The sequence below is a fragment of the Mixophyes fleayi genome, chromosome 5 (genome assembly GCF_038048845.1).
Source record: "Mixophyes fleayi isolate aMixFle1 chromosome 5, aMixFle1.hap1, whole genome shotgun sequence".
In the NCBI taxonomy this organism is placed as follows: domain Eukaryota; kingdom Metazoa; phylum Chordata; class Amphibia; order Anura; family Limnodynastidae; genus Mixophyes; species Mixophyes fleayi.
This window is the reverse complement of record NC_134406.1, coordinates 42,465,583-42,479,074: the sequence shown is the minus strand read 5'-3', so window position 1 is coordinate 42,479,074 and position 13,492 is coordinate 42,465,583. Positions and strand designations below refer to the sequence as shown.

The 13,492-nt window shown below is 43.7% G+C and overlaps 1 protein-coding gene across 9 annotated transcripts in view; it reads right to left on the bottom strand.

Moving 5' to 3' along the window:
* DIP2C (disco interacting protein 2 homolog C) overlaps positions 1-13,492 on the bottom strand; it is a 382,732-nt gene that overhangs the window by 55,697 nt on the left and 313,543 nt on the right. For all 9 annotated transcript variants that reach the window (XM_075212090.1, XM_075212092.1, XM_075212091.1 and 6 more), the window contains 2 exons: positions 10,700-10,809; positions 551-681 (listed from right to left, as the gene is read on the bottom strand). In XM_075212090.1, coding sequence (XP_075068191.1) covers positions 551-681; positions 10,700-10,809 — 241 coding nt within the window. The remainder of the gene's footprint in view (positions 1-550; positions 682-10,699; positions 10,810-13,492) is intronic.

The window sequence follows — 13,492 nt, the reverse complement described above, 5'->3', positions numbered from 1 at the left end:
AGGCTGCACCCGGATACTGTCCAAGGCTCCACACCATATGCAAGATACATATGGAAAGCAGCAATAGTGGAATATTGTTTCAATATAATAACAAACACCAAAACACCCCGTGGATGTAATTGTACGCACCAGATAATAAATAAAAATTGCTTATCTGTAGTAGTAATCGAATCTCAAATCTATTGATGTCTCTTTCCACAACCTCTTTTATAGCAAGTACAGTGTAATATAATGAAAGAATAATACCTGGCCTATCCAGGCTAATTTATAGCAGGTAGGAGGGAGTCCAGCAGCAGCCAAGTATGAACTATATTGGGACTGGATTTGAATTTAGCGCCACTTATAATAATTCATGCCATATTTTTCAGAAGTGAAAAGCAAAATTAATTGAAAATTCACAAAATCGCAGGCATATTTAGCAAGGAAGTACACAAAGAACGTAGTGTAACATTACGTGCTGTATACAGGTAAAGTATTTATACAAAGAGCATAGAAAAGTAGATTAAATTAAACACATTTACTTGGAATAAATTGAACACTCAAAACATACCTACAGAGGCACCATAGGACAAAGCCCAGTCCACAATAAGGATCCAGACAAATAGCCACCTCTCTGGACGGGTAGAGTTCACACTGAAGTTTAATGGATCGACAGAAGGCACTAGTGGCTGCATGGGACATCTGTAAGACAGACACGTTCTGTTATCTGCAGCCCTGTCTCCATGTGTAGTCCCAGCATATATCATTATGCACCACTTACAGAAAGGCATGGATCTGAGGAAGGCCCCAGAGCACTGGGCCAATATATGCCAGTCAGCAGTAGAAAACAGTGACAATTTTGCATATCAATACACTTATTTCTTGCTACATTTTCTGTTATATAGATGACATGTGGAAGAGATTTGGTTATTGTGCTATATAACATTGGAAGGAGGTGGGGAAACATGCAAGCATTGTTTAGCAAAGCTACAAAATAAGGAGATTATATATATATATATATTATATATATATATATATATATATATATATATATATATATATATATATATATATATATATATTTATTACCTCTCCTTCTATTATTCTTTGCCTTCCACGCCCTAATTGGTTATTGTCCTCCATCTTGCTATTGTCTCCCTGCTTATTCTTACCTGTTATCCGCTGTCCTTATTATCTTACTGTTCTGCTATCATTCTTACCTGTCTTCATTGTCCTTATTATCTCACTGTACTGTTGTTCCATGCCCTCCATGCCCTAATTCGTTATTATCTTCCACCTTTTCATTGTCTTCCTGCCTTTGTTCTTACCTGTTTTTCACTGTCCCCACTATCTCACTGTTCTGTTACTCTCTCTCCCTACTATGCCTCCCCGCTCTCACTCCATACCCATACTCTCCCCCCGCCCTACCTCTCCCGTTCCTCCCCGCCATCCCCCGCGCGCTGCTCATCTTGCTAACCTCATCCCCATTTCTCCCCTCTCCTCTCCCCCTTTCTTCTGTGCCCTCTGGAATGCCAGATCCGTCCGCAACAAGCTGACTGCTATCCACGACCTCTTTCTATCCAACTCCTTTAACCTTCTTGCCGTTACTGAAACCTGGCTCTCCGATTCTGATACTACTTCCCCCGCTGCCCTCTCCTATGGTGGCCTCTCCTTCACCCACTCCGCCAGGCCTGGTGCCCGCCCTGGCGGTGGAGTTGGCCTCCTCCTCTCCTCCACCTGTACTTTTCGTGTCATTCCCCCTGAACCCTCCCTCTCCTTCTCCTCTTTTGAAGCTCACTGTGAGGAAACGGGGTACTACTGGACTGAGAACTATGTAATCATCACCCGTTTCTCACGGTTTATTGTACTTTTTAATCCTTGGCCCAGTCTAAGTATATACACCAGAGCATTGGTGTATTATGTGTATTATTATTTCATGTTATTAGACACATTTTGCCCATACTATTACCTGTGATATTGTATGTAGTATAAATAGAAACAATATTGCCATACTGTGTGAAAATATCAGAACAACAGCAGTCATTTTGCTTGTGGTAGCTAATGTAATTACCATTTGTCTCAAATGTGTATTGTATGGGGTGCAGCTGAGGTGAGGTTTTTTATCAGAACAATGTCTGAGTTAACTAGCTGGCAGCCCATGTTAATTAGCTAGGTCAACAGATAACCTGAGAGGTAATGAGGTTAGAACTTCTACTCATATGCAATGTGCCTCCACAGTAATATATTGGTTGAAATAGCATGGGGAAATGTATCAATATGTGTCAATATAAATGTAATTGTATCAAAGGGTATCACAGACTTATATTGTGTAACCCTGCTGATATACTGTGTCAAAAGTCTTATTGTTCCATGTAAGCGTGCAGTGTCATTCCTTGATGTACTATTGTAACCCCATGTGTAGTGTATCCAGCCAAAACAGCTAATTGAGTCAAGCCATTCTATTGTCTAATCAAGGTAACAGGGACAGTATGTCTAGGAGCTAAATTGTTGACTGGGAGACCCCTTCTGTAAAGGGGAGGTTTGAGACATTTGACCCTACTTCCTGTGGATAGAGAAAATGAGGGAGGGCGAGGAGAATGCCAGGAGAGCGATGCTAGTTTGGAGGATCCTGGTGTAGAAGACATCAGTGAAAAGGACTCTGGGCCAGGCACTGTGGTGCCGCTGGAGGGAACCCTACCAGGACAGGGTTGGTGTGAGCTAGTAACCCAGGCTAGGAGACACCATAACTGTTTTGCTAAACGGTAGTGGTAATATTGCGGGAGGATAAGACCCTGAAAGGGACAGAGATTATGACTTTGGAGTGCTGACTGCAGGAGGCTGCTGGAGGATACGTGCTACCATTTACCCTGTAACTTGTGAACGTCTTGTGGTGTTGTGCTGTCGTAATAAAGTCTTATTTTGGATATATCTTGGTCTACCCGAGTGAGTTGAATCCCACAGAGGGTAACTTCCATCCCAGCTAAGGGTGGTATCCTCACACTCACTCCATCCGCCTCTTCTACCCCATCCATCTCCGCGTCACTGTCATCTACCGCCCCCCTGGCCCCACCTCCCTCTTCCTTGACAACTTTGCTAGCTGGCTTCCTTACTACCTCTCCTCCGATCTCCCCTCGATCATTCTCGGTGACTTTAATATCCCCATCGACAACCCCACCTACCCTGCTTCCAGCAAACTGCTCACCCTCTCTTCCTCCCTTGGTCTCACCCAATGGACCTCCTCCTCTACCCACTGCCTTGGTCACTCCCTTGATCTTGTCTTCTCCTACCTATGTAATCTCTCCGACTTCTCCATCTCTCCCTTTCCTCTATCCGACCACCATCTCCTCTCCTTCTCTCTCTCCTCTTCTCCTGCTCCCCTCCCCCTGCCCAAACCTACTCTGTCCATACGCAACCTCGATGCTCTTGACCTTGCCTCTCTGTCCTCCTCTCTCGATACCCTCCTTTCTCCCCTTTCCTCCCAGGCCTGCCCCAACCAGGCGGTCTCCCTCTACAATCACACCCTCACCTCCGCTCTAGACGCGGTCGCCCCTGCCCACTCCGTCCACCCCCGCTGCTCCAAACCCCAACCCTGGCACTCCAAATTTACCCGCTTCCTCCAAAAATGCTCCCGTTCCGCCGAACGTCACTGGAGAAAATCCCGCTCCCTGGCTGACTTCCTCCACTTTAAATTCATCCTTTCATCCTACAGCTCTGCCCTCTCACTCGCTAAACAATCTTTCTTTAAATCCCTCATCTCTTCCCAGTGCTCTAACCCCCGCCGCCTCTTTGCCACCTTCAGCACTCTCCTGGCCCCCTCCCCTCCCCCCCGCCCCCTCCTCCCTGACTGCCTCTGATTTCGCCTCCTTCTTCTCCTCTAAAATCGAGGCCATCCGACTTGAAATCTCCTCCTCCACTCTCTCTTCCACCCCTCCCACTCTTCTGTCCTCCCCCCCCAACCACCTTCCCCTCCACTCCTTCCGTCCCACCACCGGCGAGGAAGTCCACTCTCTCATTTTATCCTCCCCCCCCACTACCTGCCCCCTGGATCCCATCCCCTCCCACCTTCTTCGCTCCCTTTCCCCCACCACCTGCTCCCACCTCGCTCACCTCTTTAATCTCTCCCTCTCCACTGGCATCTTCCCCTCCTCCTTCAAACATGCTCTCGTATCCCCCATTCTTAAGAAACCTAATCTCGACCCCACTTCTCTCTCGAACTATCGCCCCATATCTCTTCTCCCTTTTGCCTCCAAAATTCTCGAGAGGCTCGTCTGCAGCCGTCTCACCTCCTACCTTTCTGAATACTCCCTCCTTGATCCTCTCCAGTCTGGTTTCCGCCCCCTCCACTCCACTGAAACTGCCCTGGCTAAAGTCACCAATGACCTCCTCTCTGCAAAAGCCAGGGGCCACTTCTCCCTTCTCATCCTCCTTGACCTCTCTGCAGCCTTTGACACCGTTGACCACCCCCTCCTCCTTCACACCCTCCAGTCTTTCGGCCTCTCCGGCCCAGTCCTGTCCTGGTTCACCTCTTACCTTACTCACCGTTCCTTCTCTGTCACCACCTCTGGGTCTCTCTCCCCCCCATCCACCCTTCCAGTCGGGATCCCTCAGGGCTCTGTTCTGGGACCCTTACTCTTCTCTCTATACACCTCCTCCCTGGGTGAACTCATCAGCTCCTTCGGCTTTAGCTACCACCTTTACGCTGACGACACTCAACTATACCTCTCCTCTCCTGATCTCTCTCCCTCCCTCCTCTCTAGGGTGTCCGCCTGCCTCTCTGCCATCTCCTCCTGGATGTCCTCTCGATTCCTCAAACTTAACCTTGCCAAAACTGAGCTCATAGTTTTTCCTCCCTCTCATACCCCATCCCCTTCTGACCTCTCCATCACTGTCGACAACACCTCTATCTCCCCTGTCCCCCAACTTCGCTGCCTTGGTGTCATCCTCGACTCCTCTCTCTCCTTTGGCCCCCACATCCTCTCTCTTGCTAAATCCTGCTGCTTCCAGCTGCGCAACATCGCTCGCATCCGGCCCTTCCTCTCCCAAGATGCCACCAAATGCCTTATCCACTCTCTGATCATCTCCCGCCTGGACTACTGCAACCTCCTCCTCACTGGCCTCCCCCACTCTCATCTCGATCCCCTTCGATCCGTCCTTAACGCTGCAGCTAGGCTTATTTTCCTCTCTCGCCGCTCCTCTTTTGTCTCCCCCCTCTACCTAGCCCTTCACTGGCTCCCATTCCCCTTCAGAATCCTCTTTAAGCTCCTCACACTCACCTACAAGGCCCTCGCCAACTCCACTGCGCCCTACATTTCCACCCTCCTCTCTATTCATGCTCCATCCCGCCCTCTCCGTTCTGCCTCTGACCGTCGCCTCTCTTCCCCCCTTATAACCTCCTCCCACGCGCGTATCCAAGACTTCGCCCGCGCTGCCCCCCTCCACTGGAACAAGCTCCCTCCCTCCATCAGAACTTCCCCTAATCTGTCCAGCTTCAAACGGGCCCTAAAAACCCACCTTTTTCTTAAAGCCTTTCTGTCTCCCACTTAACTTCCTACCTTATCTTCTGCCTCTGTCCCCCTACTCTCCCTCTCTCCCCTGCGTCTCTCTGTCTGTCCACCCCTCCCCTTAGATTGTACGCTCCTCTGAGCAGGGCCATCTCTCCTCCTGTTTCCACCACTTCTAACTCTGCTCTCCAGCTACTTAGCCCTCCTCCTCGAGGGTCCTCCACCCCACGTCCACTCTCGCTCCCTCCTCCCCCCTGGGGGTCTCCCTGTCTTCCGCGCCCTCCTTCTTGGGCCCCGTCGTTTGCGGATCCTCCCTCCCCCTTCCCCGCCCTCTCTAGCTGTGCATTGAGCGTACTGAGTTGCTGTGTTTTCTGTACTGTGCTGTCTCCCATTGTATTGTGATTTTGTTTGTCTCTGTACGGCGCTGCGGATGTCTTGTGGCGCCTTATAAATAAATATTAATAATAATAATAATAAAATATATATATAGAGAGAGAGAGAGAGAGAGAGAGAGAGAGAGAGAGATATAGATAGAGATATATAGATATATATAGATAGAGATATATATAGATAGATATAGATATATACAACAAAATAAGTGGGAGGGGGCGCCACATAGTATAATACTGTATATAACAATACAGAAAGGTGTACCACAAGCCAGAATTTTAATCACCAAGTGGGTATAGGCACTCAGATAATATGGGTGAGATAAAAAGCACTCTGGAACGCCAACACCATGCCAATATATTATGCGTACCAAATAGAAAACCTTTAAAGCTTATCTGTAGATATAGCTGGTATCTTCATGGATCAAATTAGACCTTAATTCCCCTTAGGAATGAAAAAATGCTTCACACAGCACTCGTGGAATCCGGAACTGACACTTCATATACCCTCAGTAATATCCAGGGTTATGGAAAGGAAGAAACTCACATAGTATAATACTGTATATCAACATATTTATTATGTAAAACAATGCAGATGTGCACTTACATAAAAAAAACTTAAAATGAGCTTATCTGGGTATCTTTAACAGGAACCAAGCAGCTAAGTCCAGAATAATGGAGGCACAAGGTCTAATTTGACCCATGAAGATACCAGCAATATCTACAGATAAGCTTTAAAGGTTTTCTATTTGGTACGCATAATATATTGGCATGGTGTTGGCGTTCCACAGTGCTTTTTATCTCTTTTCCTACTGACTCACCCATATTATCTGAGTGCCTATACCCACTTGGTGATTAAAATTCTGGCTTGTGTACACCTTTCTGTATTGTTATATACAGTATTATACTATGCGGCGCCCCCTCCCACTTATTTTGTTGTAGATTTATTCCAGTCCACCATCTGGTTGTGTGGGAATTTGGCAGCCGCCTGAACAGAGAATATCTATTTGTCTAAGGGACATTATTTGAACATTATCAACTTTTTTGTTTCTTCAGAATTACACGCTGTACTATCTATTGTTTTTGTTACTTGCAGATATATATATATATATTTTATTATATGAAAGCATAATATAAATATATTACAAAATAAGTATATTCATTTGGGAGCCATTAAACGGAGTTATAATATCTTTGAAAAACTTCTCTGCAGCAATAAACAGTTCATATGCCTTTGAACGCATTTGTTTGCATATGTATTACAGACATGTGCAGTACATCATAAACTTTATCCTAGGATAACAATTATTTGTTATGAAAACATTTAGAGCCAAAACATTGTTGTGAATATTTAATTAAAAATAACTTGTCTGGTAATTTTCCTATGACACCAGTTTGTTTCTGTGAATTAAAGTTGATATTACAGTAAGTAGATTAAAGAAACATTTCAAATATTTTCTACAAACAATTTTCAAATAGACGCTCTTTCTTTCAATTATAAAAAATAAATAGTCTAACCATATATGTAAGTAACCCTTTCACTACAATATAAAGATGTCCAGCACCACAAGCCTAGGAGGTCCAGCACCGCAAGCCTAGGAGGCCCCGCAATTCAATCCCTAGGAGGTCCCGCAATTCAATGCCTAGGAGGCCCCGCAACGCAAGCCTAGGAGGCCCCGCAACGCAAGCCTAGGAGGCCCCGCAACGCAAGCCTAGGAGGCCCCGCACCGCAAGCCTAGGAGGCCCCGCACCGCAAGCCTAGGAGGCCCCGCACCGCAAGCCTAGGAGGCCTCGCAACGCAAGCCTAGGAGGCCTCGCAACGCAAGCCTAGGAGGCCCCGCACCGCTAACCTAGGAGGCCCCGCAACGCAAGCCTAGGAAGTCTAGCACCAAAATCTTTGTCATTGCATTGTCAAGCCTGGTACTGAATTTAATATAACATGAATCATGCTTTTACATCCTTGTTGGATCCCAAAGTGTACTCACAAAAATAAACGGGATCCTAGGCTCAAATAGGATAATAATTATATAGCGTTGTTGGAAAAATAGGATAAATGTCACTCCAGCTAATGTGTACAAACGGCAGCTGTGCTTTATCCCCATCCAGGGCCGGATTAACCCGAGGTCTAACTGGGCTATAGCCCAGGGGCCTCGGGCATCCAGGGGGCCCTTCAAACTCCTCAGCAGCATTATTGATCGGTCGGGGGCGGGGGCGCCCCCGGCCCGATCGATGCTGCTGAGTACTGTCAGTGCAGTCCTCCGTCCCGGCGCGCTGTAGTCTGCTTACTGAGGAGATCTCGCGAGAGTTCATGAACTCTCGTGAGATCTCCTCAGTAAGGAGCTTACAGCGCGCCGGGACGGAGGACTGCACTGACAGGTAAGTGCTTTGGGGGGTCCTCGCGGGGGGTGGGGGGGCGGCGGACGGCTCACATTGGGGGCCTCGCGGGGAATGGAGGGCCCCTTAGCCCAGGGGCCTCCATTCCCTTAATCCGGCCCTGTCCCCATCCCTTCTCCCCGCAACATCTCAGACAGTATTTCCTGACTATAGAGAATTTCTACTGAAAACTTTCCCATAGGCCAATATACTACTGGGCCACATTGAAAAAAACATTTGCCATAGGACTTATTTACCAAACGGGTGAACAATCTAACAACTCAAAAACAGTTTTGCCTGGCCGATCTACTGATAAGTATATTATACTGCATTATGTAGATGGTATATACCAGCTTTTATTTAGCTTTATTTTTTTCATTATAAGAGTACTCTTTGTTGTACTGTTGGCCACAAATTAAACATATTTTTGCTGTAAGATTCAATGAATAGGAAATTGGGAAGAGTTGCAAAATAGTATCAAAACAAAGCAAATAATTAGCGCATTGGCTGGTAGTACAGAATAGGTCTGCATCGTAGATGATCATCGAGACCCAAGACACTCATAGTTTGGATTCCGTCCAATAGGTTCGGAGACCCTGGTTTAGGTCTAGTATATCATTATATGTGTTTGTGCAGTAAACAATTGTACAAACATAACAGAATGCAGCAGCACCATGAGAGTTTGTGTAACTGAAGCAAATTACAAAGAGGATATAGAGTGATAAATCTGGACCAAGGTAAAGCGCTACGGAATTTGCTGGGGCTATATAAATAAATGTTGATGTTGATGATGAAGGTCATACTTAAAATTTTAAATATGCTCCTATTGAACTGAAAGGCATTACACTGCTGCAGTGTATGAGCATTCACATTTTTATAATATAGCAGTACACACTGTAATCTAGTGACAGCATTGAGGCACTCTACAGCACCATAGAGGAAAGCTTACCGTCTACTGAAGGCCTAATATACTTTCCTGTACACTCACTTTTCCATTATCTGATTACTGAGGCAGCATCATTAATACCGACTGTGCGATTTGCTCACTTCAAAAATGCCTGTATTTTGTACCGATCAAAGAATATCAAACCAAGTACATGCATCATTGAATTGAGAAGTGCCTATATCCTGACATATAGCAGCACAACCATTAGGATCATTCATTGTCTAGCAGCATTTTCTAGCATTCTTGATCAAGTTCTGATTAATCTTAATTGGATTTTGATTGAGATGACTGATCACTTTCGATTCACAAGTGTGTGTTCAGCATTACATTCCTGTAAGGAAGTGGGGTATAAGGAACAACAATTCTCAAACTGACTGAAACACAACAAACTTAGGGTAAGTGCACACGGGGGTTAATGAATTACTTGTCAGTTGCTGATAATGATATATATGGGATTTTAGTAGTCATTGGTGTGACAGAGGTGGATGTCTGGGGTCCAGCTGGCACAGTTTACCTGCTGGGAGGTCCAGCAGTGATTGGACATTAATTATTGGAGTGTAGCGGGTAGAAGTGTGGGAGCTGGCGTGTGTATTGTAATGCAGTGTGAGTGACTGATTATATTTCTGTAAGGGAGCGTCACATCCTCAACAACAGACTGTCCAGAGGCACCAACTTTGCTTTAGTATATTGATGATCTCTATGCGAAATTCATTCTCTCCTCAGCTCAGCTGTCAAACATGAAACAGGATAAAGAGAATAAATTAATACCCATATGCAAATGGCCTATAGCCTCGGGCATACAAGGGTCCGTATAAGTGCACAGGAAAGCTATAGCGTTTTTTACTGATGTTCCTGTATCATATCTACATTTTTTCAGTGTTATTCCCTGCTTTTATTACTCTACCTCTGAATCCTACTGAGCCGATTAGTAGAAAGCATGCAGATAACGCTAAAAACACAAACAGCAGCAAAAACACACACCAACACCACACAAAAAGGACAAAACAAAGATACACAGCTACATTTTTGTAAATAATGAAACAAAGACACAAACTTACTGGGGGAAAATGCAGCATAGAAATACTCATGTGCCTGGCATAATCTTAATGGGATGCATATTTAGCTGAAAGTTGCTCTATGCAAAAACACACACATTAAAAAACACATGTCCTAAAGCTGATTCAGACAGAATATCTGGACTGGGCAAATTAAAAATAGAAATAAATTACTTACTTAAATTAAATTAATTAACACCCAAAAAACTCATATTATACTTCTTAGACACAGATGAAAAGGATGCGGAGATAGGAAAGAAGTCTGAAATTGTAAAGCATAACATATCATGTATTTATTATTCCTCAAATCTGCAGTGGTTGGAAGTCACCAATCTGGACACAGCATTTCTGTTACCTATAAGACTGCACTGCACCACTATGATGCAGGAATCAGAGATGCTCTATCCTCCTGAACAACGTTTAAGGGAGAAATAAGTACCAACCAATTGTACATACCTTCACCCCTGCAAGCATTCCAGTTGTAGATACACTAAAATCAAGGTAAGCCAATGTCTCTGGGTCAGAGGGTTTGTAGATTTGGGATGGTCTTTTCTTTGGCAAATCATCTTAAAAGAAGAAAAATAAACCATTAACTTTTAACTTAGAACATAAATCATGAACATAATCAGGTTATTTAAGAAATAATAAAACATATTTTTTATTATGCAACAGTATTAAAACATGTAGACGATCATGGTAGTTCCCAATGAGCAGAAGATGCAAGTGCATAGCTCATAGAACTAGGTTTATATTATACAGACCAGCCAAGGTTACCGTAATCACCTGTACATTTACTCACACTAAAAATAAATTGTGAAATTAATATTTTTTCCCATTTTTCAGACATTACTATAATGCATATATAAAACTAGATACTGTGGACCCAATTCAAATCATATATAAAACTAGATACTGTGGACCCGATTCAAATCATGGAATTTGAGCGCAGTCACGACCATATTCATATCTAAGCGGATCTCAAGATAAGATTCTATTTGAATCTGGGTAGAAGTAAGTGCTGCCTAAACTTGCCTTACGTAGACACAAAGGACAGACTACAGTATACACATAAGGTCACATCAAAACACACACAAAACATGTGTATTATAAAATAAATGAACAACTCTTAACAGTATAATCATTAATAAGAATAAGATTTTAAAAACAAAACATTTTATTTATTTTTTCACATTAAATGATACTTGCCAACTCTCCCGGAATGTCCGGGAGACTCCCGAAATTCGGGTAGGTCAAATATCCTGCATATGGCATCTGCTCCTCAAAATGCTGTGATTCGCGGTGAATTGCGTCATTTTGGCCCCGCCCCCGCGACAAAAGCGTCATTTTGTTGTGGGGGCGGAGCACTGCCCCTCCCGCCCACCAACCACGCCCCCCTGCCTGGGATCTCCTGGAATTAACTTACCAAAGGTTGGTAAGTATGCATTAAATACATAAAGATGCTGTTACAGCATACTGTACATACCATGCATTTTTATAGTCTATCTTTCTTTCATACACATTTAATGTGCTATTTAGTGGCACTCATATGTGTAGTGTTTAAAACAAAGGCTATGCAGTATCAGTCAGCACTAGTAGTTGTCACTTACACCTGCCCTGCAGCTAGTGCAAATGATACAGGTGAAATCCAGGACTTGAAATCGGCCACATTTGTTTCGGAACGCCCTTACTGTACATTGCCTATGTGAGTCTGCCCCTTCCCTCACCTGTTCCGCCTCTCAAGTCGTAGACAGTAGTGTTATTTGCATTCGGACATGAATTGCATGAGTTCATTGACACATGGTCCGTTACTGAGCATATGCAGAGCTATTTCACACAAGATACGCTACACAAATGGACGCCTCTGAGCATGAATCAGGCACTGTGCTTTCAAGTAGATTGAGTGTGTTGCTACAGTGAGGTGGAATCTAGTACTAAAAGAGATGACAGTGTATATATATATATATATATATATATATATATATATATATATATATATATATATATCTATATCACAACAGATGTGGAGGAGGGATGTATTACTAGAGCGATGAGAGGGGGTGTTGCTACAGAGTGGAGAGGGGGATCACCGTCAATACCACTATTTATATAGCTCCACCAATTCCATAGCGCTGTACAGAGAATATTTGTCATTCACATCAGTCCCTGCCCCAATGGAGCTTACAGTCTAAATTCCCTAGCACAAACACAGACTAAGGTTAAATTTTTCCGGAGGAAACCAACGCAAACACGGGAAGAACATACAAACTCCACACAGATAAGGCCATGGTCGGGAATCAAACTCATGACCCAAGTGCTGTGAGGCAAAATGGTTGTGCACCCCAGGGGTACAGGTGTTCTAGCCCCACCCACTTCATCTCCTGCACATCCACAAGTAACCAGTTTTTAAAAATGAATGAAAAAGTTGTATGACAAAACAGAAGCAATTATTTACACTAGTGACAATCCTATGGTTTTCTATGTGGTGCATCACAATTTTTCCAAAAAACATGATTTCCAAATAAACCTTAATGGCATAAGTTGTGTGCTATGTCTACACACACAAGGGATGCCTTCAATATTAGTTTCATAATTGAGGGGTGGAAAGCATAATCATAATAAATAAATAAAATGACAATTACACTAAATAAATAAATATAATTACAGAAATATAACTGTGGCCTTTTAAATAATTCATCTACAGCTGTTTCTATAAAACATGACCTAGACTCCAGGACAGGGATAGGTTTTCCCAACTGTTGCAGCGTTACTATCAGTGTAATAAACCCGAGAAAGCTATTTGAATAATATATTATTATGTACATGGTTCTCTGACACGTTTAAATAAATGTACACTCTTGAATGAATGCAGCTAAAATCTGAGAGAGTCTCCTGGGCACAGGTCCTAAAAATAAAGTTGGGCGCACAGTAAATAACCCGTATAATTCCAGTTATTAACATACGAAACATTGGTACTAGAAAATATTTACTAGGCGCTATCAGAGAGTTCTATTATTGGCTGATGGCGCTGAATTTCCTGTCCTTCATGAAAGATAGCAAATTGAGGTTCTATTTACCAAGACCCCTCTGATAACAAGATTTTATATCACTGTTTCTATCGGGCAATAGGACAAGAACAAAAATATCACCAGCGCAGCTGCGTGATGCCGGCAGAGGTAAGAGGAGTCAGTGGAGGGTGCTTAAAAAAATGCTTTGACTATAAAAAAAAAAAAACATTTTTTCCTGTAGGCA